This window comes from Pavona decussata, unplaced genomic scaffold, assembly GCF_977016875.1.
Source record: "Pavona decussata unplaced genomic scaffold, jaPavDecu1.1 SCAFFOLD_265, whole genome shotgun sequence".
Lineage (NCBI taxonomy): Eukaryota > Metazoa > Cnidaria > Anthozoa > Scleractinia > Agariciidae > Pavona > Pavona decussata.
In genome coordinates, this window is record NW_028145667.1 from 79,042 (window position 1) to 103,589 (window position 24,548).

General features: G+C 38.7%; 1 protein-coding gene and 1 pseudogene across 1 annotated transcript in view; one reads left to right on the forward strand and one right to left on the reverse strand.

Annotated features, from left to right (window-relative positions):
* Positions 1 to 2,525: 2,525 nt before the first annotated feature.
* On the forward strand, positions 2,526 to 13,257 carry LOC146455920 (monocarboxylate transporter 10-like; annotated as a pseudogene).
* Positions 13,258 to 18,469: 5,212 nt separating this feature from the next.
* LOC146455921 (uncharacterized) overlaps positions 18,470 to 24,548 on the reverse strand; it is a 416,007-nt gene continuing 409,928 nt past the window's right edge. The window contains exons 27-28 of the mRNA XM_085093654.1: positions 22,895 to 23,017; positions 18,470 to 19,387 (exon numbers count right to left, since the gene is read on the reverse strand). Of these exons, the coding sequence (XP_084949780.1) occupies positions 18,750 to 19,387; positions 22,895 to 23,017 (761 nt within the window). The 3' untranslated portion in view covers positions 18,470 to 18,749. The remainder of the gene's footprint in view (positions 19,388 to 22,894; positions 23,018 to 24,548) is intronic.

Below are 24,548 nucleotides of genomic sequence, written 5' to 3' on the forward strand. Positions count from 1 at the left end.
AAGATCGGTACCAAGTGATGCAACGACTTTCATGGGTGGTTTAACAGTGAATCGTGGAAGGGATACCACAACTAAAACAGTTCGCTTTACAGCGGTTCCCAACAGGTTCGTCGCAGTACAGAGGTAGTTGTCCGAATCAGATCTTCGAGCGTCAATAAGTTGCATTTCACTGTTTTCTAAAATCTTTATCCTTCCCTGTGGCATCTGACCGAACGACCTTGCCTATGCGACCACTGGTGCGGGATGACCAGTCACGTGACAAGCTGGAAAGGTGAGGTTACTGCTTTCGATGACGTAAAGAGGTCCCGGATGGGAAACAAGGAAACAAAATATATATATATATCAAATCAAATGAACAAAGGTCCTCTCAAAAGCGTGAAAAAAAGAGCCTCAGAGAGATCTCGTTAAACAAATCTTTAGGGAAGATTTCAAAATTGAACATGATGGGCGGCTTATCATAAACCTGGGTATCAGGCACAAGTAATAAAAGAGTAATACGAACCACCCTTGTTTTATTTAACACTTCATTTTGAAATCCTCGATCTTAACACTCGTGGTCCATCGTTAACTGACAGTTGTTGGCTTGACAGCCCAGTTAGTAGAGCACTGCACCGGCATTGCAGAGGTCATGGAAAAAACTGAAACTATATGGCATAGCAGCAAATATGATTAACCAGTCACTCATTCATTTTTTAATCTGTCAGAAATTATTGGTAGAAGACATAAGTGGGAAGGACTTCGAAGTCTGATGAATCTTTTAGTTTTTCCGGACTGATTAAAAGTGAACGGCGGCATTATGATACGGAGTCTATCTTCTTTCAAAAATTCTCTATGACCTGCCATTTGTTCGTCACAGGAAACAACTTTATCTTGACATTCAGAAAAATCCCGTTACCGTCGTTTTTAACAGTCGCGTGAGCTTTGAAACCCCTGTGAGATACAGTGAGTTAACAGAGCATCTACGATGGCTTTGGCAGATCGGCTGTAAAACACTGTAATATTGAGAGCTCACATAAACGGGATTGGTCTGACAACGTTATCGGTAACACCCATACACTGCTAATGCCCCTTCAACATTTGCGTCAACTAGTTCTGGTATCGAGTCAGCACTATTCTCATGATAGAGCTTCCGGGTGCAGAAGATGTTATTAACTCGGTAATGAATGATCTCGTCTTTCTACGAGAGATGCAGAGAAATCTGTTCCACACTCTAATGTCCTGATATATCATTTGAAGTAGGAAAATACATTGACCTGGCCGGGGTAAGCTTTCATGGGAGACATATAATAGGGTCAATGATCACGTCTGTAAATTCCTGAAATTGTGTCTTTGTTCTTTGTTTAAATTAAGCATTGCTTTGGCTCGCTTAGCTGGACTTAAACATATTATTATTTTTGCCAGGTAAAGGAATTAAAAAACTATTCGGTTTGGCAAACTTTTGAGTTTTCGAAGGTATGAACAAATGTCAGTTTCGAGGGCTATAGGGAGAGTAGATATCGCCCAGGTTGTTACCGATATTTAATTTTACTGTATAAACCAAGCCATGATTTGACCCAAAATTATTCTACTTATAACCATTTTGCTAAACTGAAGCACTAAAATAAAAATTTACCAGGAGTATCCTTGATTAACTTCATCCGGTTTGGGTCTATGAGTGAGTTTGAGTTTATTATTATTTCCAACAAATATACAAAGACATTTTACACAACCTGCGTATAGCATTAGCTAATCTTGGCGGGCATTAGGAGTAAGAGACAGAAATTAAGACTACAATATTGCTACATGAAAGGTTAAAAGAAATTTATGAAGTTTTAGACAGTTCCACAATCTCGCACCAAACGCAGAGAAAGATTTAAGTTCCACGCGCAATCTAGATTCCTGAATAAAAATTTCTTTGTGGAAGAGAAACGCGTATTATGTGCACGAACATCAGGTGAATGAATGAAAAGCTGACGAATGTTCCTAGGTATAGAATTAGTAGAAACATCATGCATTATGGCGGACACCGTTTCAGAATAGAACATATTAACAGCTAGAATGTTCGAATCTATAAAAAGAGGGATAGCATGAGATCTTTTGTTGGAAAGGAAAATCACTCGAAGCGCACGTTTTTGCAGGATAAGGATCTTTTCCGAATTACGCTGAGCTGCTTGCCCCCAAACAGGTATACCGTAAAGCGTGTAGGAAAATATCAGCGAGCGGTAAATTTGAAGAAGGATATTTAAAGGTACATGATGTCTTATCTTTGAAAGGATACCGCACTCCTAAGAATTTTACATAATCTTTGCATTCAAGAAGTACGAATCTATTATTGTTATTATCCGGAATTCTGATACATGTCTGATGATCATTTTTTTTTTGTCTTGGTTTTAAAAGACAACAAAATTTGATTTTTTAGCGTTAATGGTTAGCGTTAATGGGTCGCCGGGCGGTAGCTTTGCCTCTCCAATTCAACTCTCAAAATCCCCAGCACAGCAGAATACAATTGACAAAACAGAAAAAGTGGTAGCAAAAAAAGGGAAACCATGCTTTTGAGTGATCATTTCGATGATTATGCTGCTCAACAATCGGCGATCGACTTGATATGTGATATGCAACATTCAGACCAGGTAAGATCGCCTCTATCGGAAAAATTGCCAGTTTTCACGTTAAGCTACAGTCGAACCTCCCGTAAGCGACCACCCATAATGTCAAGGATATGTGGTCGCTCACGGGAGGTGGTCGCTTACCAGAGGTCAGACCACAGGAAGTCTAACTTTCGAGAAATTTACATTTGGTAATTGCCGAGACCTGACCCTTTTGCCAGTGCTTATCAAAACCCAAAATAATAGCTATTCTTAGCTACAAGTATATTAAGACTGGTCCAAAATTATTCTAGGCAAAAAATCTTAGGGTCTATGGTGATAATTGTTTGTATCTCACAAATTACTTAATACAGCGATTGAGACAATTCTTGTGAAAGAAACTTGGCTCTTTTATTACTCCAGGTGGCGCTGTCTAACTTTTTCAGGGAACGGAAAATAAGCAAAGATAAGACCGATAAAAGAAATAACATATTTTTTTCCTACAAGGGATTCAATCTGATTAAAGTTTATTTCAGTGTGAAGTATAGTGCATGTGTATCGGGAAACACTTCCGGTAGCTTCGAGTGTGAGATTTACGGCGTCCGCTGTAATGATGTGGCCAATATGTTACAGCGACACGCTTTTTAATTTACGCCGTGAAAGATACAGCAGATTGTGAGTCAAGTGGTCGCCTATGGGAGGTTAAAAACAATTGAAATTTTAAAAAATCATCTCTAAAAGTGGTCGCTTACAAGAGGTGGTTGCTTACAAGACGTGGTCGCCTACGAGAGGTTCCATCTATAGTGATTTGACTTGAAAACCTTTGGTATTTTGGAAAAGTGGTCGCTGATGAGAGGTGGTCGCTTACGAAAGGTGGTCGCAAAGGGAGGTTCGACTGTATTTACGTAACCTGTCTTGTCAATCATGGTGTTGAAGTTATCTAACGTGCAAAGAGTTAAGGGTTTTTACAAGGGAACACTGGCTAAAAGACCTTAACCCTATCATGAGACCGGGTTTTCTCCGTCTTCTGGGGCCGGGGGCCCCCTCCATAAAATTCTGAAAAAGTCATCCCGTTTCACAGCGTTTGCGCAGTATTGAAAAAAAGGGTATTTAGGTTCAAAGTCGTCGGAGGCAAAATCTTTCCCCCTTCCCCAATCTAGATAGGGTTAAAGGGCAATTTTCTTATAAAATTAAAAGTGGCATAAAATGCATGCACGCGGGCAAGCGATCTAATACACTTCCACTGTATGAACTAAAGGACTCAATTGTTAAAATAAGTGTGATATATATTTTTTGTAATTGCTGCATTGTAGGTCAATTATCTGAATCTTTTACGAGTGACCTCGTGTAATCAATGCCCAAGGTTGAAGTTTAGATTCAGACAATGATTTGGAACTTAAGGAGGGGGAGCTGATGAGGGGCTGGTAAGGCCATAGCTCTACCGCTTTTTTCCCTGGCTTGATTTTTGAGGGCTCCAGACTACATGGACAATGTATGAATTTTACCACATGATAGTAACAAAACTCGTCTACTCTTGCATACGCGCTTCAAGAAGTCAAAGGCTCGGCAAAGCTGCGCAGCAGCAGTTATTCTCACAGTTATTCTTACAGCTGCTTGCTGTAAATCCTGCTAATAACACATGCTCATAGTGGCGAGTGTTCATTCTCATCTGCCCGACGTCTGAAGACGTGCCTTAGATCCAGCTGATGCCGATGACGAAAGATTTAGAAAACTAGCCGTGTGGCCGAATGGCCACAAGCAGAAAAAAGATAGTGTCGGGATAGCTGACGTCGCACAGCTGGGAGGTTGGAGTTTATTATTATTATTATTATTATTATTATTATTATTATTATTATTGTTATTGTTATTATTATTATTATTATTATTATTATTATTATTATTATTATTATTATTATTATTATTATTATTATTAGAGTTATTATTGGAGAGCTTTCCACAAAATTCCACAAGGGGATTCCATTGATGACTGCCTCTTAAAGTGCCCCTAACCCTTCAATTTGTTTTCTTTTGGTAGATTTCCATATCTGTGAAGAACTCATTTTCGAAAATATTTTTTAGAAATATTGAATCCTTCTTATTTTACGAGCGCTAAAAGTTACTAAAATATTTAAATTTTTGCGCGCTTTAAACCCCGCTGGACAAATTTTTGTCTCGTGGGCTCATTAGGAACGAGCCAATGAGAAGCGTCCGATATCTGACACTTTCTTAGCTGTGACGTAAGAAAAGAACACCAGAAGGATTCAGCAGGATTCAGAAGGAATCTTATGAATGCTGATTCCTTTCTCTACATTTCGAGAGTTGCTGCATCCAAAAACCACACATTTTTCAACCATTTTCTCTGTTTACAATTGAAGCATTACCGCGAATCCTCGGATATTTTTGCACGACGTCCTTTTCTTACGTCACGCTCCATATTTTGCCGAGTGGGGGACTAATGCAAACGATAGGTGAAAATATCGACAAGACTGCCTTCACTTGTAGCGCTCGTAAAAAAAAAAAAAGGATTCAATATTTCTCAAAATTTTTTTCGAAAATGAGTTCTTGAAAGATATGGAAATCTGCCAAAAGAAAACAAATTGAAGGGTTAGGGGCACTTTTAACGCTAGCCAAGCGTGTGTCCGCTAATATCAGAAAGTAAATGATGGCGTGAGCTTGTTAATTGGTATAGGATTTTTTTAAACATGTTTTTTTGTTTCATCAAAATTTTAGTCTGTGAATAGTGGAATGTGGACTCCCACTTAAATGCTAACCAAGCGTGTGTTCGCTAATTTTAGAAAGTCGATGATGGCGTAACTTAGTTGTAAATTAGTATTTTAGGATCTCTTAATATTTTCATTTCATCAACATTTTAGTCTATGATGGTGGAATGTTAATTGGTCATAAATTATAATTTGTAAATAGGGCCTTTAAGGAGATTTCAATAAAATTTGTTTTGTTATTATTATTATTATTATTATTATTATTATTATTATTATTATTATTATTAAAATGCTATCAAAGTAACTTTTCAATGCTTCACTGTCGTGCTATTGTACAACACTGAGTTAACAGGCTTCAATTTAAATCAACTTAACGAAGGGCTTTGTTAGTGACGTTCTGACGTTTTAAAGCTTAATTAAAACCCAGTAAATGAAAAACGTATTTGGATCAACACTGCTATACCAGTCCCTCCGTTTATAAGCACATCTAAAACCCCTCACGAAGTAAACGTTGTATAAGCCCAGGGCTTATAAGAGGCAGTTTACGGTATACCAAGTAAGGACGGCTATGTTATAGTGGGGGCTGTAAATATGATGGCGCGCAAATGCATGATAAATGGATGAACAGTGTCGTTCTTAGCCAGATATTTTAGCCCTACCACTTTAAAATAATCCCCGCGGCCCCTTGGGAACGAAATCGCACGGAACTGGCAGAAACTAATAACGGGAACTACCTCATTAGGAATTTGAAAGCTTAAAAGAGGTGGCCTTAATGGGAAAACAAAATTGACTCCAGCTAAAAACGATACATGTTGTGCGACTGGGTTGTTGACGAAATTATACTAAAACCTGGTTCAGTTTAATCAGTAGCTGGTTACAACGGTAGAAGTTTTCAAAAGCAAAGGTACTTTTTCCTTACGCTAACGCCTATGAGTTCTTACGCCAGGCCTCTGTCTCACGCTGCCTTACGCCAAAGATCACGATCGTGCGCAAGCACGTTGAGCGATTTGGAAACTCAAGCCGAAGATCTTCGGTAAATAAACCGACATACTGAATGCAGCCTGGGCCCCTCCCAGCCTAAAAGAAACATGTTTTCAACGCATTTTATCCCTAGACACAATAGGTCCTTGTTCTTTGGTGGTGTAAAAAGGGTAAAATATTAACTCACTATATATACAAGCAAAGAGAGAAAGAAAGAAGCGCGCTACCATTCGTTTTCGCTATTTCAGTGCTTAGGCCCCTGGCCATCATGAGCTCCACAACTGCCTGGCCACAAAGTATTATGTAACTGCAAAATCTTTTTTGAAATCTACCATTATATATAACTCTATATTTCTGTTTTTATTTCTATATTTCTATTTTTACAATTGTAAATAGAAATATAATACTAGTGTAGTTAGGATTTTTATAGTTTGAAATTTTAAACATGCTGTAGGTAACACAAGTAATTCAGCTTATAGCTGCAAGTTGTGGTTTTTTAATAAACGATTTATCATCATCATTACCATCAATGTAACCCGGGCTCGATTCCCTGTGTTGACGCCATATATGTGGGTTGAGGTTGTGGTTGGTTCTTGTCCCTTCTCCAAGGGCTTTCATCGGGGTACTCTGGTTTACCTTCCCCCCTCCCAAAATAAATAAATAAATAAATAGATAAAAAAAAAAAAAAATAAATAAATAAATAAATAAATAAATAAATAAATAAATAAATAAATAAATAAACAAAGAAACAAATAAATAAATAACTAGCATTCACAAAATTCCAATTCATTGTGTTTCGTTAAATTCCAAGTCGTGGTTGCCTGTGGTGGTAATTGCTGAAATGTGAATGTGAAAATTACAAATAAATGTTGTGCTGCTAGCACTAAGGACACAAATACACAGTTTGATCAAAATAACCTTCAGGTCATGCATTTGATTTTTAAACAAAATAGTATATTCAGAGAACAGTGAGGAGAATTTACATGTTCATATTGGAGCTCCACGGATTAAATATGCGACCACTTATGGGTAAGAAAATTTGCCAAATTACGGTACGCCACGATAGCCCACGAAAAGGAAGGGGTTGCAAAGAGAAAGCAACACATTTAGGTCATATTAAACTAATTTTAAGACAAAATAGCTTTCATTCAGCCAATACATAACAGGTAATACACCTCAACTTCCCAACTTCCCACGCACACAACATACTCGTCATGTACGTCACATATGGTGTCATATTCGCTTTTGGAGCAAGCTGCGTTTACACTGCTGTATTTGTCACCGTACCTAAGTACTTTTGCAAGTGGCGTCCGTTAGCAACCGGAATGTTGTCGTCGGGTCCGGGAGCTGGCACATTTCTGATGAGCCCTATTTTGGCCCTATCCATTGAGGGGCTTGGATAGCGAGGAGGGTTTTTTGTAATGGCTGGTATTATGGGGGTGGTGCGTGTACACGATGTACCTTCGATCCCAATACTCCAAAGAATATTCTTGACGGAGAATTCCAAGAGTCGAAGCAAGGCGAGAATAAAAGGAGAAAACCGCGAATACCTGATAACGGTTTTTGTCACTACTGTGGTAATTCTAGGTAATTCTGTTCCACAGGTTCACATGGTAAGTTGCAAAGATCTAAAGCCTTTTTGAATAGATATTAAGGACGGTTTTAGTTTATGAGTCACAGGCAGTAATGACTACAGAATACTGAGTATTCAACGTGGCCAGTACAGGTAGCTATGATCTCAGTGGCTTCTGCACAGTTGAGGCGCAAAGTTAGCAGAAAACGTAGCACTCGGCTAGTTTACAGGTGCACCGCGAAGTAAAAAAGGAGGTAAAACAGTTCAAAGAATATGTAGATAAAATTAGTAATAACAGTAATAATTACAGACTAGTAATAAGATATATTCAACCTTAAACTTTTCGCTGCTACAAGAATATATAAATGTGTGAAAAGTGATATGAAATATCACAATATAAAACGGGTCCGCTTAAGTCATGCTTGTTTAAGAGTGCGGTGCGGTAAGACATGTGATTATGCAGTCTTTCTTTCCTCTCTTTTCTCTTCTTCTCTCATTTGCATCATCCTGGGGGCAGATACATGAAGCCCTTCTAATATAAGATGTAAGTCCTAACTATTGTCTCCTGATAATAGCCTATTGTTTTGCCAACATTATAATACATGTTAACTCAGGAGGGCTTCGTGAATCTACCCTCTGAACCTTAGAGGACCAAAAACCTGCGTTTCGATGTCGTTTCATGATAAGTTGTCACGTTTTCATCGGCCAGGTGTTCAAGAATTCGGTTAGATTTGGGAGTTAATTTACAAATTGAAATAGAAAAAAATTCACAGATGGGGGATTGACTTCAACGGATACACTTCACGTTCTCCGCTGTTTGGCCCGCCAGCCGAACTTTGCACTTCAGTACCTGTCTTTCACCAGCTTTAAGAGTCTCAGTGTATTTGGCCAAACCACAGAAAACGTGCAGTCTCCTTCTTACACTTATTCCTTGTAGTTTGTTGTTTGTTTAGAAGGCCTTAAAGGGGTGCTTACGCATCCCATATCCCAGCCAACATTTTGCCGTAGGTCCCATTCCTAAACCAAATCCCTTTCCCAATGCGTCAAATCCTGTTTTGTTAACGAAAAAAGGTCAAATCCCATTTCCCATTTTACCCCTTCAGCACTCTCTCTTTAGGAACTTGCGTTCGAGTCGCAGTTTATACATTTGCCTGCGATATTCCTGTTTATACCGATTTTGTCTCTAGGCTCGCTACTGTTAAGAGAGAGGCATCAGTTTAAACCTGGCTTCAAAGCTTCAAAGCTGTAATTGGCTTTTGGCCTTTGTTCTGCGTTTGCGAGGGTTTTTACCGGTCGCCTGTGTGACTTCACAACCGTTAACAATCGATATGTCTATCAGAGTTGCTTGTGTCTCAGTTACGGGTGTTTCTACACTGCTTTGTGCCTTGGCAAGAACGTTTCCACATTTTCTGATTGTCTTCGTCCAGTCAACAGTCACCAATTAATGTACTGATGATAAACTCTGTTTGCGAAGAACAGCTCCGGCTTTCGGCATACTGCTCTTCTCTCTATCTATTACAATGGTATCTGGACCACCACTCGAAGGTAAAGATAATTATCCTGATTATTAAAAACTGGCTTATCGTATAATGCAATTCCAGGGATTTGATTGGCTTAGCGGCCATGGGAGCCAGTTATACCATGACCGGGAAATAGATACCATTAAATTGCCTTCTGTTTGTTCTTACAAAAAAAAAAAAAAAAAAAAAAATCGTCAAGATCTAGCAAAATTTCCTAAACAATTATTCCACTCATGCTTGTTGGATATGAGATGATTATAGCCAACACGACGTTACGTTCCTCGTTGGCTATTTATCATCTCATATACAACGGGCACTCGTGAAATAATTGTTGAGACACTTTTTAGCGGAGCTCCCGCGTGCGCCGCAAGGGCGCGCGAGCGGAGCCCCATAGCTAAGAGATTTTGGTAAACCCATCAGTGCAATAAATTTTGGTTTGGTTATGACGTCACTTCCGTCCGACCGACCGTACAACGTACGTACGTACGTACGCTCCTCCATGTAAGCAATGTGAAATGAGACACTCAAACCTTGTGCTGCAAATCAGGTTTTTTTCGGCGGGAAAATGCATGGCCAACTACGCTGCCGGCCGCGTTTGTTTGGCAGGAAATTGCATCGCCAACTGCGTTTGAGAAAAAAAAAAATTGAAGACGACGTGTACGACAAAACACAAACTCAATTTATGAATAAGTCTACAAACATGTAAAGCAAAGAAAGAGAGATAGAAAGAGATCGAGAAAACAGGCGACGAAGAAGCGAAGTTCCACGTCAAAGAGAGCGATTGAGAGCGGTAGCAAACAGGCGAAACATTAGTGACGAACAAATAGAGAAAGAACAGGAGGAAAGGGTGCCGAAAGAACCCCGTGTTGCGGCACAGGGTTTGAGTGTCTCATTTCACATTGGCTTACATAAATGAGCGTATGTGCTGTAACCCAGGTTGTTTTTCGGCGGGAAAATGCATGGCCAACTGCGCTGCCGGCCGCGTTTGTTTGGCGGAAAGTTGCATCGCCAACTGCGTTTGAGAAAAAAACAAAACAAAAACAATAACTTTGAAGACGACAAGATACAAAGTCAATTTTTATATGTGACCAACAGCAGGAGAAAGAGCAATGCAACTAGCCGCGGGAGAAACAAATCGACTGGCACATCATCAGAATCTGGAAGTGAAATCATTTTACTCCGATCCGGCGCCACGAAACGTTGGATTTTTCCTCTTGAAGTGAAACGTTTCGCTCGCTTAACGTTGTTAAACTAACAGCAATGGAATAAAGGGACTGGTTATTCTCAGAAGAGGCGAGTACTTTCATGCGATTTTTTTGACAAAAATTTGCTAGTTTGCTGGTTTGCAAGATATTGTTTTCTTGCAGTTTTGACACGCCGTTTAGCTAATACTGCTAACTTCAGGACAGTAACTTATTTTGAGCTCATTTTTTCGGTCCATGTTGATTATTTTCCTTGGAGTTTTATTTTCTGATCTCGTCCAATTTTGCCGTCAAACAGCGGGAGAAAGAGCAAGGCGGATCGCGGCGGGAGAAACAAATCGATTCTTTTAGCAGCTTTTAGAGGCGGCACTTCATAAACAGCGGCCGAATCTTGAAGATAAATTATTTTACCCTAATCAGCGTCTAATCCGGCGCGATGAAATGAAACTAAGATTCGATGGATTTTTCCTCTTGAAGTGAAACTCAACGTTGTAAACGAACGAAAAAATCAACAATCGAATAAAAGGACTGGTTATTCTCCAAAGAGGCGAGTATATTTATGTGATTTTGTTGACAAAACTTTGCTGTTTTTGCAAGAGATTTTTTTCTTGTAGTGTTGACACTGCAACTTGTTTAACCTCAGAGCAGCCTTTTGAGCTCATTTTTCGGTCCATGTTCGTTATTTCCCTTGGAGTTTTATTTTCTAATCTCATTCCATTTTGCTTCATTTTAAAAAAATTGATTCTGAGCTAAAATAGTCAGTCAAACAAACGTCTCCCAACATTGTATCGTTGACATAAACTGCTGACAAGTTTTTCTCGCATATATTTCTGACAATCTTGACAGAGAACAAACAAAAATACTTAAAACAGTAGGATATAACCGCAAAGATTAAGATGTGTGAGTAATTTTCACTGAAAGTCTTTTCAAAGAACGTTAAAAGCAAATGTAAAATTAAAGTGTGATTCCATTTTTATCAAAACAAAGTTTATGCAAAACATTCATTCGCTTGTTTTTTGTGAATTTTTCAAAGATCGTTGTTTAGTTTATTTCTGTACTTATTGCTATGAATTATCACAGTGCTTTTGTCATTTATTACTCAAAGATAAATTTTGAAGTCTGTTTTTTGGTTAGTGTATCCATTTTCTCCAATAACCAAAATTACTAGACAGTGACAGTGCCGGTAGCGCGTGTTGGCTGTTCACAAACCGCTTTGCCTTGATCATCTTAAAAACTAAAAACAATAATAAAAACAGAAAATGTCATTTTGAGGCATTTAAATTCCGCTTTTATAACACAGAGGGCAAAATGTTGCTAAAACTATCAAGGAACTTCGTAAAACAGTCAGTAGAACACTCATCGAAGGCGCAAGCAAACCAATGAACAAATTATTTAATTTTTTCGCAAACGATGGATCCAAAGGAGGAACTTGTGGAGTAATTTCTTCCTGCTCCTTCCTCCCATCAAAAGGACACTTTCATGCTCGGTTATCGTTCGTTGAAAGCACTTGGACGCCATGACTGATTTCAGTTTCTCAACCAAACAAAATAAAATCAATCCGATCCAAGTCTTTAGCTTTTGACACAAATAATCGTTTGCTGTTTCTTGTGAGAGACACCAAAAGTAACCTTTAGGAATTTCGCTCCTAGCTGCAGCACTTGATTTCCATGTATTTTTGGTACAAAGAACCCGGCTTAAAGAGTCGAACTTCGAAAGAACCTCAAAGAACTTGTTTTTTTTTGGACACAAAATGCAGAAACCAACAAAATGTAAAACTGTCGTGCTCACCCAATCAGGAGCGAGTATTTTCGCCGCTCGACCACTCAGGAGTAAGTAATTTTGCCCTCGGTGAAAGGAAAATTACGGAAAACTGCCCTCTGTTACAACAAATCAGCATTCAGTAATTTTGCCCTCTATTTTATATTGTTATTGTTGATGAGCAGTTAGCTGCATATGCATTAAAAATGTACTATATAACTGCAGAATTGATGAGCAACTCATAAGGCTATTACGTTCATACAATAAGCAGACTTCTATTGTGGAGCTCCGCTTTTAGGCTTGGCTAAATATATATATTAAGCAACAAAATTTGTTACGGATGAAACCTCACCGATCGTCCGCTGCTTACAATAAAATAAGTCTGCATGTGACAATTAAAAGGTCAAAAAACGATGTGGAAACACGAGTAAACATTAATTTTTAAGTATTTTCCGTAAATGTTCTCTTTGGGTACTCCTGTCCTCTCCTGTCCAATGTTATCAGAATCTACCATATGCTGATTGATCATTTTCCTTCTGGTTACCATGTTGTTGCCGATTCTATGGGCTCCTATGCGCCCGCATTCTACATTGCGGGTGGCTACATCATTATTGGTGCGAGTGCCTACTTCATGGCATACTTCGTCAATAATAAGCCTGATGGCTCTGACATTCCGCCCGAAGATCAGACAGAGGTTTTTGTTGTTGTGGAAGAGGTGACAGTTGTGTGAGGAACAAACTTTTATTTCCCAAAAATCTTACATTAATTCTTCAATTTATGATCACTCGTGACACTCATGTAACTTAAGATATGTATTTTTATCTTTTGAAGATTAAAGACTTATTATTGTCGTTCATGCCACTTCTCCATTTGTATTTACGACATTAACCCTATCGAGACAAGGGGAAGGAGGGAGGAGGGGAGGTTGGGGATTGTGCCCACGGCGACTTTGAACTTGAATAACTTAAACTTCAAGACTTTTTCAGAAATTTATCTGGAAAAAATCGATGTGGTCGCTTAGTGTTGATTGACTTTGATGTTATCATGGCAACCAACTTTTGACAGGCAGTTTTTTTCAGAAAATAATAAAAGAAATTGTTCCCGTAACTTTTATGTCTTAAGCTCATATTAGTGTTCCTTTATTGATTTTGATTACTTTTCGTTCAATTTTGACGCTTTCCTGAAATTTAGTGAAAATCCATAAACCCACCGGCATTTACAGATCCAAAACCCCAGTTACCACACAAGATAGCGCAACACGCGAATCAGTCAAAGTATAGATTTTGACCAAGCCACCATTGTCGACAAGAAGCGTAATTACCACAAGAGAGTTATCCTTGAGGCCTGGCGTTCTCAGCGAGACCGAAATGCGGGCAATAAAGATATTGGCGTTCCGGAAATTTATAGCTCACTCACGGGATTTGTTATGGCAAGCTGATTGTACCAAAATTAAAATTTAAAAGTGGGTTTTCATTCAATTCAATGGATATTTCACTCAATTCAATGCGTTTATTCATTCAATTCAATGTACATTTCATTCAAGTCAATGCGTATATTCAATCCAATGATCTTGAGGCTTCGTTCCGAGTAGTCAGTGGAGTACCACAAAGGATTCGATGAGATTCGCCATATTGACTGAAGAGGGACCAGGAGAGAAGGACTCTGTGAAAAGCAAAGAATTTCGTGTAAGGAAAGGGATACCGATAATGGAATCCGAGAACGAGTCATTCAACTTAGAGGACTTATCGATCTTTTTAAATTCTGTGTTGGAAAAAAAAGAGGTGATTTGCCATGAAGAAGTGATAGATTTGAGCAATGTGGAAACACATTTGATCGTACTCGATCGAGCCTTGAGCTTCCTCAGAGAACTGTACAGGCCTGTAAATGATCCCCGGACCGGAAATGATCGCCAAATTGAACCGCAAATGATCCCCGATTGCCCCATCATAAAAATAGAATGGAGTGGACCCAAATTTGGACAGTGGATTTCAACTTTATACACAACAATTTTTTTTCTTAATAACACCAGACGTATTTAAAAATTTTAGTCAGTTATATTAAACTAGCTGCATGCAAATTTCACAACTTTAAAAATTATAGTGTAGCAGCTCAGTGCAACAGAACAATTTAGTTATAAACTGGAACATACATGCCTGTGTACATAATTTACGTACACCATTACAACGCCTAAAATATGCACGAATTGTACGAAATTCGTCATCAGTTTTTAAATAGGGCGAACAATACAAAACAAATTTTGACAGTGCAACTCAAAAATACTTAACTGGAACAGGCCAACTTATTTGAATGGGAAAGCCTCTTCAGAGAGTACCACAATTCAGAGGCACCCAACGGATCGTTTAAATAAATTATCTGTTCGGAAGGTCCTTAATCCCCTACAATTTTCTAAAGGGAATTTTCACCTCGAAGGTTCGTGATATGGGAAATTTACGGCCTAATGTTTTTGGATTCATAAAAATGTCGTTTTGGATACCAGCTAAGATTTTCGGAAAGGAAATAAGGCTTAAGGTTTTCAGAAAATGGACAAGACTCAAGTTCCCCTAGAATGACCGAAGAGATAAAAATATTATAGCGCGGCTTGAAATGAACCTACAGAGCTTTAACGGCACTCCAGATAGCCTACAATTGCGTTTCAAAGGATCTTAGAGAAAACTGTCGTTGGGTGCCCCTGACAATTTCGCACGCACTGATGTAGTGAGCTTTCCCCTAAGTAACCCAGCCACTCCCATCCCGAACGCATTCACTTAATTTAGAGAATTCGTGAATCATAGTGGATGGAAGGCTTACCTTCGACGGATGTCCATTACCCGCGGGTGAGGCGATTACCGTATTTTCTCGGCTAAACGCCCTGTTTATTTAAAATTCGGCAGTTTTGACCCGTCGTTTTTTCGAGGCCGGCGTTTAATCGGGGTACGGCGTTTATTAATGAAATGCGATTTTTCAGCCATTTTTCCACGTTGATTTCTTATTACCGATCCTCAGAAACCTACATGGGGGCAATTTTCCCCTGGCTTACCCGAAGTTACAGTATTATGGTACCGTACATACGGCACGTGTACCATGTTGCAATCAAGATTTGTATCACTAACAAACAGCACATAAACAATATATGAATGATATAGGAGCAAGTAAATAATATGAGAACAAAGTTTTAGTTTATAAAGGGAAATGTCGCCAACGTCCTCCTCGTTTGTGTCAGCCAATGTGTACAAATTATTTAAGTTTTCATTACATGCTAATACACGCCGTGACCCCGAACAAACGCCGGGGCCCCGATTCAACGCACCCGGCGTTTATTTAAAAATCGGCATTTTTGACCCGGCGTTTATGCGAAGCCGGCGTTTAATTGTGGTCCGGCGTTTAGGCGTCGTCCTCACGTATCCGGAAATTTGTGAAAACGCAAATTTCTTTTACGAATACAGCTTGCGTCCACACGTATCCAGCGTATTTTCCGGCCGTATCCGGAAATTTTTGAAAACGCTCTCCAGAGTGGAAATTTTTTTATCCGATACGAATACGTATACGTGTGGACAGTCCTATCCGGAAATTTTCGAATACGTCATTCGTCATTCTGTTGGATCCAGTCTTCACGGCGAGCATTATAAACAAACATGGCGTACAGCAAGGTTGTAACTTCTTTGTTAGTTGCTCTGATTTCTAGTTTGATATCATGCGTGCAGATAAATGCAGCCGTGATAAATTTACACAACCAATACGTTAGAGTTCGACAGGATGTTTTGAGATTGTTATTAATGAACAGTGGGCATAATAATGTCAAAAAAGAGCGAACCATCACCGAAGGCGATTCTGGACGCGACCAGGAAGGACAAGCGCATGGTGGGACAATTTTATCAATTTCCGGATACAAATTGATACGTGCGGACGGCTGAAAACGATTCGAGTACGCTGCGTGTGGACGCGAAAATTTTCGCATCCGCAAAAAAAGTTTGCGGAAAAAAAATTTCCGGATACGTGTGGACATGGTCTTAATTGAGAAAATACGGTATGTTGCCTTATCAGGTCTGGTGAACATTTTCTCCGGTTGCTGCGGTGTCTGGGTATCTGGCTAAGGAGAAGGCTTATCTTAAATCTACCCAAGTAACCATAGACAAGAAAAAGCCGATTTCGACAGCATTCCTTTGGTAAGCCATGAAGCCCATCAAAGCAACTTCCATAGCCTTCAGCAAATGGACGCAAAAATAACAGATGTACTCGAAGAATTAAATTTGAAGTATGGAGAAGGGCGAATTACTGAAGATTAAATTTGCTTAAAATGCGGGAAAAAATTGACAGCTATTCCCAAGGCGTCTATCAAGGGGACAATGGTCTTCTGCAGGTCTATGCCGACGACAGTGTGATTTGTAAAAAAAAAAAATAAAATAAAGAAAGACTGGGTGTCCAATCAGCGGCAAAACGAAAACGAAAGACAAAATCAACATATCACACATTAACGTATTGGACGACTGAGGCTAATAAGTTATGCTTAAGACTAAGATCCAATTAAGAACAAAGGCGACGATAGCGAGCGAGATTTGACCGCCATCTGAAGCGCATTGACCGATTTCCCTTCCTTTTTCGAAAAACAACAGCAACAACAACAACAACAACAATAAAAGAAAAAACAAACAAACAAACAAAAAAATCTAGCAAAAGTCTTAACTGACTCGCTCTTTAATTTTTTTAATTTGGAAGAGTTTCGTACAATTCTTGCACATTTTAGGCATTGTAATGGTATAAGTAAATCATATTTATGCATGCATGTTACAGTTTATCGGTAAATTGTTCTGTTGTACTGTCCTGCTATATTGTAATTTTTAAAGTTGTAAAATTTGCCTGCAGATAGTTTAAATATAACGACTGGTGTTATAATAAAAGGAATTTTATAAAGTTGAAATCCACTATCCAAATTTGAGTCCATTCCATTCTATATTGATGACGAGGCGATCGGGGATCATTTGCGGTCCAATCTGGGGATCATTTTCCGTCCGGGGATCATTTGCGGTTCAATTTGGGGATCATTTGCGAGCCTGTCAGTTCTCCGAGGAAGCTCAGGGCTCGATCATGTACGATCAAATGCGTTTCCACATTGCTCAAATCTATCACTTCTTCATGGCAAATAAACTCTTCTTTTTCCAACGCAGAAATTTAGAAAGATCGGTAAGTCTTCTAAGTTGAATGACTCATTCTCGGATTCCATTATCGGTATCCCTTTCCTTACACGAAATTCTTTGCTTTTCACAGAGTCCTTCTCCCCTGGTCCTACTTCAGTCAATATGGCGAATCTTATCGAATCCGTTGTGGTACTCCACTGACTGCCTCAAGATCATTGAATTGAATATATGCATTGAATTGAATGAAATATCCATTGAATTGAATAAATATATACGCATTGAATTGAATGAAATATCCATTGAATTGAATGAAAATCCATTGAATTGAATGAAAACCCATTTTTGAATTTTGCTACAATCGGCTTGCCATAATTTGTTCTCTCGTGCGGTGATCGTTCGTTACCCGTCGTCATTGTAGTACGCGCAAACTGTGAGCCGTCAGATAAGCGTTTGCTTATTTGTCATTTTTTAAACCGACGAAGGCCGAATTTCGGCCGAAATGTCTTTCCTGAGTTTTTGATTAACGTTTTTGGTTTTAACGCTTTGCAGGTAAGATTCATACAAATTTTTAAAAGATTATATTAAAGCTTAACTTGTAAATCTAAAAACGGCATTTGATTGGTGGCATGTATCAATGGGGAGGGAGGGTATAACTAGAATATTCTGGCGAAATATACAACCGTTCTCAGCGTTTGTTCGCCGTCGTAATGCTCGCCTTGAGCGATTACAACACTTCATAATTATTTTAATTATTGCTGAGATATATCTAAGACCCTTTCCAATAACTAGTTTGCGGATTTTTTTTTTTTTTTACATTCTTGTTTCCGGTTTCCGGTTTTCTGATTTTGTTTTCGGGTTTCAGGATTCCTTGTTTAAGGGTTCCCTCAGACTTTTTCATAAATGACGCAGGAAGCCGATTTTGCAATTTTTTGGTGAACTGGTTAAAACCGGTTCAAGCGTCGAACTGTGCTGACTACTGTAACTGAGCATAGGCTTTTTTCTATCATCATCATCATCATCATCATCATCATCATCATCATCATCATCATCATCATTATTATTATTATTATTATTATTATTATTATTATTATTATTATTATTATTATTATTATCATCTTTGCGTATTAGCATTAGTCTCAACACATCAAAACTGGTTCGACGTTTGCGCCGGGCCTAGCTTCAAACGTCTATAAGCATCGCGTGTTTAAAGTAGTCAGCTGGATGCTAGTTACGCGTCCAATTTTTTTGAGTAGACTCTGAGTAGGCGAAGGGGGATCACACTGTGTAGCTGCCATTTTTCTATGACAGCGGCTTAAGTTTAATCTCAGCAAATTTGAACGAAACACTGTTTCTATATAAATGATACCATCGGACTCCATTAAAAGCAAGTTTTTGAGATCCGAGATATTGCCCGTTAAGATTAGAGTATTGGCAATAATTATACCACCAGGCGCCAGTGCTTCGCACAGCACAGTTAGCGTCGTCGTCTCTGTCATTATCTCTATCTTTTGTGGTAAACGTCATGTTGTTATGATATGTTAACGAGTCTCCTGCTGTCCCTGAATATGAACCCACATCAAGTCGATACAGCGTCTGCTCATCACCAATGCTGAACCTGCCATATTTGGCATACACTCTAACACCTTTCCAGTCCTCCAGCTCCACTCGTAGAGAGCTGGGGCTAGAGGCTGTCAGCCTGTGGATCTTGTCATTTCCCAACCAGAACTCAGCCGTCAGCTGACCAAAGCCTGTTTTGTAATCGTTCCATCCCCGATAGAAGTCAACCGAGCCATCTTGTCTTCTTTGAAACACAGTCCACCCTCCTCCGTTAGTGCGCATGTCACAATAGACATTGAAGTATCCTTTACCGTCTGGGTTCACAGAGTACACTCCGTTCTGAGTATGGCCTGATTTCAACAGCGACAAGCAGTCTCGATCTAGGGAAAAGTAAAAACCTGCCATCAGAACAATGTGTTATTTAAAATAAATAAAAACAAGAGGAATTGAAATACTTTACTAATCTGGAAGTAGTAAGGACGCTATCGAAAGACAATCTCTTGTGTGTTACAAATTTTAGTTCGTAGCTGCAGCTCAGTTAGGGGACATTGCTTCTTTCTGGTGGTTGCCTGGATTCTAATTTCATTAAGCGTTCTATCTTGGTAAATATCAGTAGATTTCTAGTATTTTACAGTTTAGTGCGATATACTTTACTTTAATAATTAATTTGGCCTTGTAAACATAACCGTAATCCGGCCTTTTGCCGCAATTGTTTCCTTAGTACTGTACTAATACTGAGTGCTGATACAACAAAGATGGAGTACAGCGTTTGTCACTTTTATCACGCATTATTTTATGTAGTCCACGGGTAAATTCAAGATCAAAGTTGTATTGCTCTCGACTACATCAATACAACGCAAGAAACAAGTTTCTTTTATTCCAAGTCATGTCTTACAATTTCCATGCCCACTTATTTGTATTACATGTACGAAGTGTTCTGCTATTAAAACTATTAATGAACAGCTCTGTATATTATTAATACACGGGTTACCGTGTGCTCTTGTTTACGCCAAATGTCATCAATATTGAAGGAAAAGTTCATCTAGCAACGATTTGCGTAGCGCGCGAGAACAGACGCCTTTTACGGCTTTTGTTTCATCCCCTCCTCGAATAAGCGCCTCCTGCCTTTTGTTAAATTTGGAATTAACGCTCTGGGTCCTTATTTAAGGATTAACGGGAGCTCCCAAAACTCAAAGATATTAAAGGCATTTTTAATTGCAAGCAAAGTTCACGCAAGCCCACAGACCTAATCTTAACTGAAGACAACGGCACGGACTTAGATGCGGATAAAAGTTGGATTCCGGGGTAAAAAGTCGATAAAAAAATAGATGATAGGAGATCAATCGATCCGTCCATATCAATTGGTGACTGTTAGATAATTGATTATCGATTCGTACGGAGTCTAAGTATCTTTGATCCACTGGTTTGGCATACTGATCAAGATTACGCCAATGTTAATGTAAGGAGTTAAACTTGTGTTCGTAGTCTTCATTCATAGTTTGTTTTTGTTTTTGTTTTTGTTTTTTTTTATCTAAATTTGTTTTTCCTTTTTAAGACTTTTTCGCTCTTTAGCTTTATTACTAGGAAAAATCTAAGGATATAGATAATCTAATTTATATGTTACTCTTGAAAATGATGTATTTTTCAGTCAGTGACACAGGCATACTAGGAAAAAACAAATTCGAGTGCTCCCAACAGAAGTCGAACCTAAGACCTTCCGATAACTAATTCGGATGCTTTACTACTGTGTTACAGGGGACTCTTAGGAGCTATCCCGCATAATGCTCGGGGTTGAGTGTCGATCAATGGCATACGTGCAATGACATAAATGTGATGGTATATTTTACTCTTGTTAGGAATAAAGCGTCTTAAAATTTTAAGAAACATCAGTGAGGTCACGTGTAAATGTGATGTAACAAAATCTGACAAAGAGCGAGAGAAGGCAGCCATCATGTATTTTTGCACTTCCGAGATGAGATCCTTTGAATTTGGCTGGTTTACGGACATTGAAATAACTCTGCAACTCTATCGCAATAGGTGGATGTGAAAAAATGAAAATGACGGAAAGGAGGAGAAAAAATTTCTGTGCTATGAACAGAATAGAGTTTGGCGAGGGATTTGAAGGCAATCTTTCGGAGCTATTTCTGATGCTACTTTGAGGATATCGGGCTTCAAACGACAAATGAGGTTGATGCTATGCTTCGACTGTTAATTTCATTTGCGTAGAAGTTAAGTTTTATACATTTTGCTTCACGTCCTTATAAACACTCTGGTAATTTGAAAGACTAACTTAACATGAAAATGCTCTTCAATAAGTTATACGCCTTCAAAGTGTCTAATTGAAATGCGGCGAGATCAATGTGACGCATTTACCTGACGGTTGCCAGCAGTGTGTTCCATTTCCTACGTGGGACTGGTTACATGAGCAATGGAAGGATCCCAGAGTGTTTGTACATGAAGCAAACCTGTGGCAGTCGTGGACACCACTGACACACTCGTCAATATCTGTGAAAAAAGAATGCAATACATTTAGCTGCATATCATTGTTATATAACCATGATTTAACGATGGTTAAACTGTAAGTAGGTTTTCTTTGTACCACATTTGACCGGATAGATAAATGTTTTCTTGATAAAAAAAAAAACTGACTTTTGCTGTCAAAAGACCTAAATAACTTATTCTCTAACTGTCGATGGCTGTTTTAAGGGTCGAAACACACAAAAAGGTAGTCTTATTGTTTTCAGAATAAACTTAAATTAACATCCTTTTGTATCTCCTTGCATTTGTGTGCCAACAGGGCTTAGGTATGCGACTCGTTTCAAGGTGACTGTCTATTTAGCAAAGTGGAAGACTTTTCGAAGCAGTGAAAGAGTCAAACTCGTTCAATAATTTACAGTAAAATGACCTAGCGAAAAAAAAAATTAAATTTGCTTGTCACTGTCCACTTAGCTAACAATAGAAATGTGGGAAGCACCCGGTATGTCGTTGTCGATTGTTTGAAATTTACAACCGCTGTTATCTTTGAAGACACGAACAGCAATTTTTCGTTTATAAAACTATTTATAGGGAATGTTTACTTTGAAGTTTTTTTTTCTGCTTGTACTTTATGTACTCCAATCAGGGAGCACCCAACAGTTCGTTTCTTTTGGCGAAATGTCACCTTTACAAACTTCCTTATTACTAATAGACAAATTCCTTTTGTTTTCGAATCGGCAAGTGTGTCACTTCAAGTAAGGATACCAGGAACAAGGCCAGCAAGTATTTTCTAAGCACCAACGGTGGCTCGGAAATTCGGGAAATGAGATTTTAGCGTCTAAAACTTTCTGCAAATTAAATTTTCAGCTGAAGAATCCAAACAGATCAGACTGTGTTGATGTGCACAAAATACGCTTTTGAGAAGGCCTAAAACGTAGCCGAAAGTAGCCGAAATATGCAAGAAATATTAATTGTAGATGTTAGTTCTGTCTCAGTCTCTCTGGCAGCGAGTCTTCGCGAGGTACATTACAAGTTGTAGTTCAGCCTCATATGTAGAAACAATCGAGAAGCGTGACGGACTTTTATAAAGGTACCTTGACCCCCTCATACGTAGTATTTTTGGTTGTAAGTTTTTGACGTTCTGCATGTCGAAATTTGAAAACATTATGCCCTTCCTTCTTGCTAGCCATTCTCCAGTTGCTCTTACCATTTAAAGTAAAATACATGAAAAACTGAGCCTTTTTACTGCCTCACGTGGGCATGCCAAACTCATGGCATTAATTAAGTGATTTTTTTTAATATCACGGGGTTTCCAGCTAACGCAATCAGTGAGTCCCATTGAAAAATTTCCCCTGGGAAATTGCATACAGTATCTCTTTTAATGAAACAAATTGACAGCTCAAGTAACTTACCAGTACACGTTTTCCCATCGCCTGAATATCCAGCTTCGCATGTACAAGTGTATGATCCATGCACATTACTACACGATGCATTGACATCGCAACCGTGTGAGTTGGTAGAACACTCGTCTATGTCTAAGAAATTTTCGGAAAGCAAACGTTAGTATATTTGTCATTAATGTGGAAATTCCCATGAACCTTATTTCCCAGTGAGATGTTATACCCCCGGATCATCATCATCATTTTTTTTCTGGGGACGCGTTTTCCTTGCATGTATGGGAACATACAGTCGCGTTTTAGCGTACAATGTGTGGATAGGAGTCTGTCTTGGATCTTGAGTTCTGGTTAAGTAATCGGTTTAATTCTTTTATAGAAGTCTTACTTGACCGATATCCAGAATGTTGTTTTAAAGCGATTCGTCTTCGATAAAGAACAAAAATGTGTTTATTGTTCGGTACCATGTTGATAATAAATGCACATTATCTGGGTAAATGCGTGCACGTAGTAAATAAAGATTACTCTTCATCCATGACGATGGTTTGAAAAGCTTCACATACGTCAAGGATGGTGAATACTTTGGCCTTCGTCAGTTTTGGAAGCTTTTCTTCAATCGTCGGCATTGTGTACTTGGGTCTTCTGATCACCTTGATAATGGTTTGAATTGGATCAATGCATATACGAAGTTTGCCGTTTGGTTTCTCTTTTACTAGGATGGATTCGAGCGTAATGAAGGAGACGTAAAATGATCAGGCAAGAATGAAACTGAACTGGCTTATGAAGCGAACGGGAAAATGACCTAAACACAAACGTACATCTTGGAAAACAAGACAAATAATTATACCTGAACATACGTGACCATCCCCACTGTAACCCGCGTTACAAGTACAGTTAAAGTGTCCAGCAGTGTTAATACAGGTTGCGTTTTTGTTGCAGTCGTGGATGGCGTTGCTGCATTCGTCGATATCTAGATTATTCGAGCATAATAAAGGAGACGTAAAATGATCAGGCAAGAATGAAACTGAACTGGATTTGTGAAGGGAAAGGGGAAAATGACCTTAACACAAACGTACATCTTGGAAAACAAGACAACAAATTATACCTAAACATACGTGACCATCCCCACTGTAACCCGCGTTACAAGTACAGTTAAAGTGTCCAGCAGTGTTAATACAGGTTGCATTTCCGTTGCAGTCGTGGATGCCGCTGTTGCATTCATCGATATCTAGAGAATTGGAGAATTATATTGCATGAGTACACTGATAAGGCAAGGATGAAATTACACAGGCTAATTATAAATGGGAAGGCAAATTATAGCTGAGTAAATGAAATGAATAAACTTATAGTATTTACCTTTTTCACAATTTTCTCCAGTAAATCCAGATGCACATACACAGAGGTACTTTTTGTCAGTGTAGCCAGACAGGCATTTGGCGTTGTTGATGCAAGGTTTGACGATCGAGCAAAGATTCTGATGAAAAAAAAAAAAAAAAATTGTACTCACCGCTTCTATTCTCTTAAGCTAGGTCACTATATAAAATTTAAACCGACGAACGAGGCACATTGTACTCAGCTGGTTATAAATACTTGATAAAAGCAAGTCCGCGTAAAATAATTATTTTGTTAAAACCTACTATAAATATAAATGCAGGGAAAAAATAAAACGTGA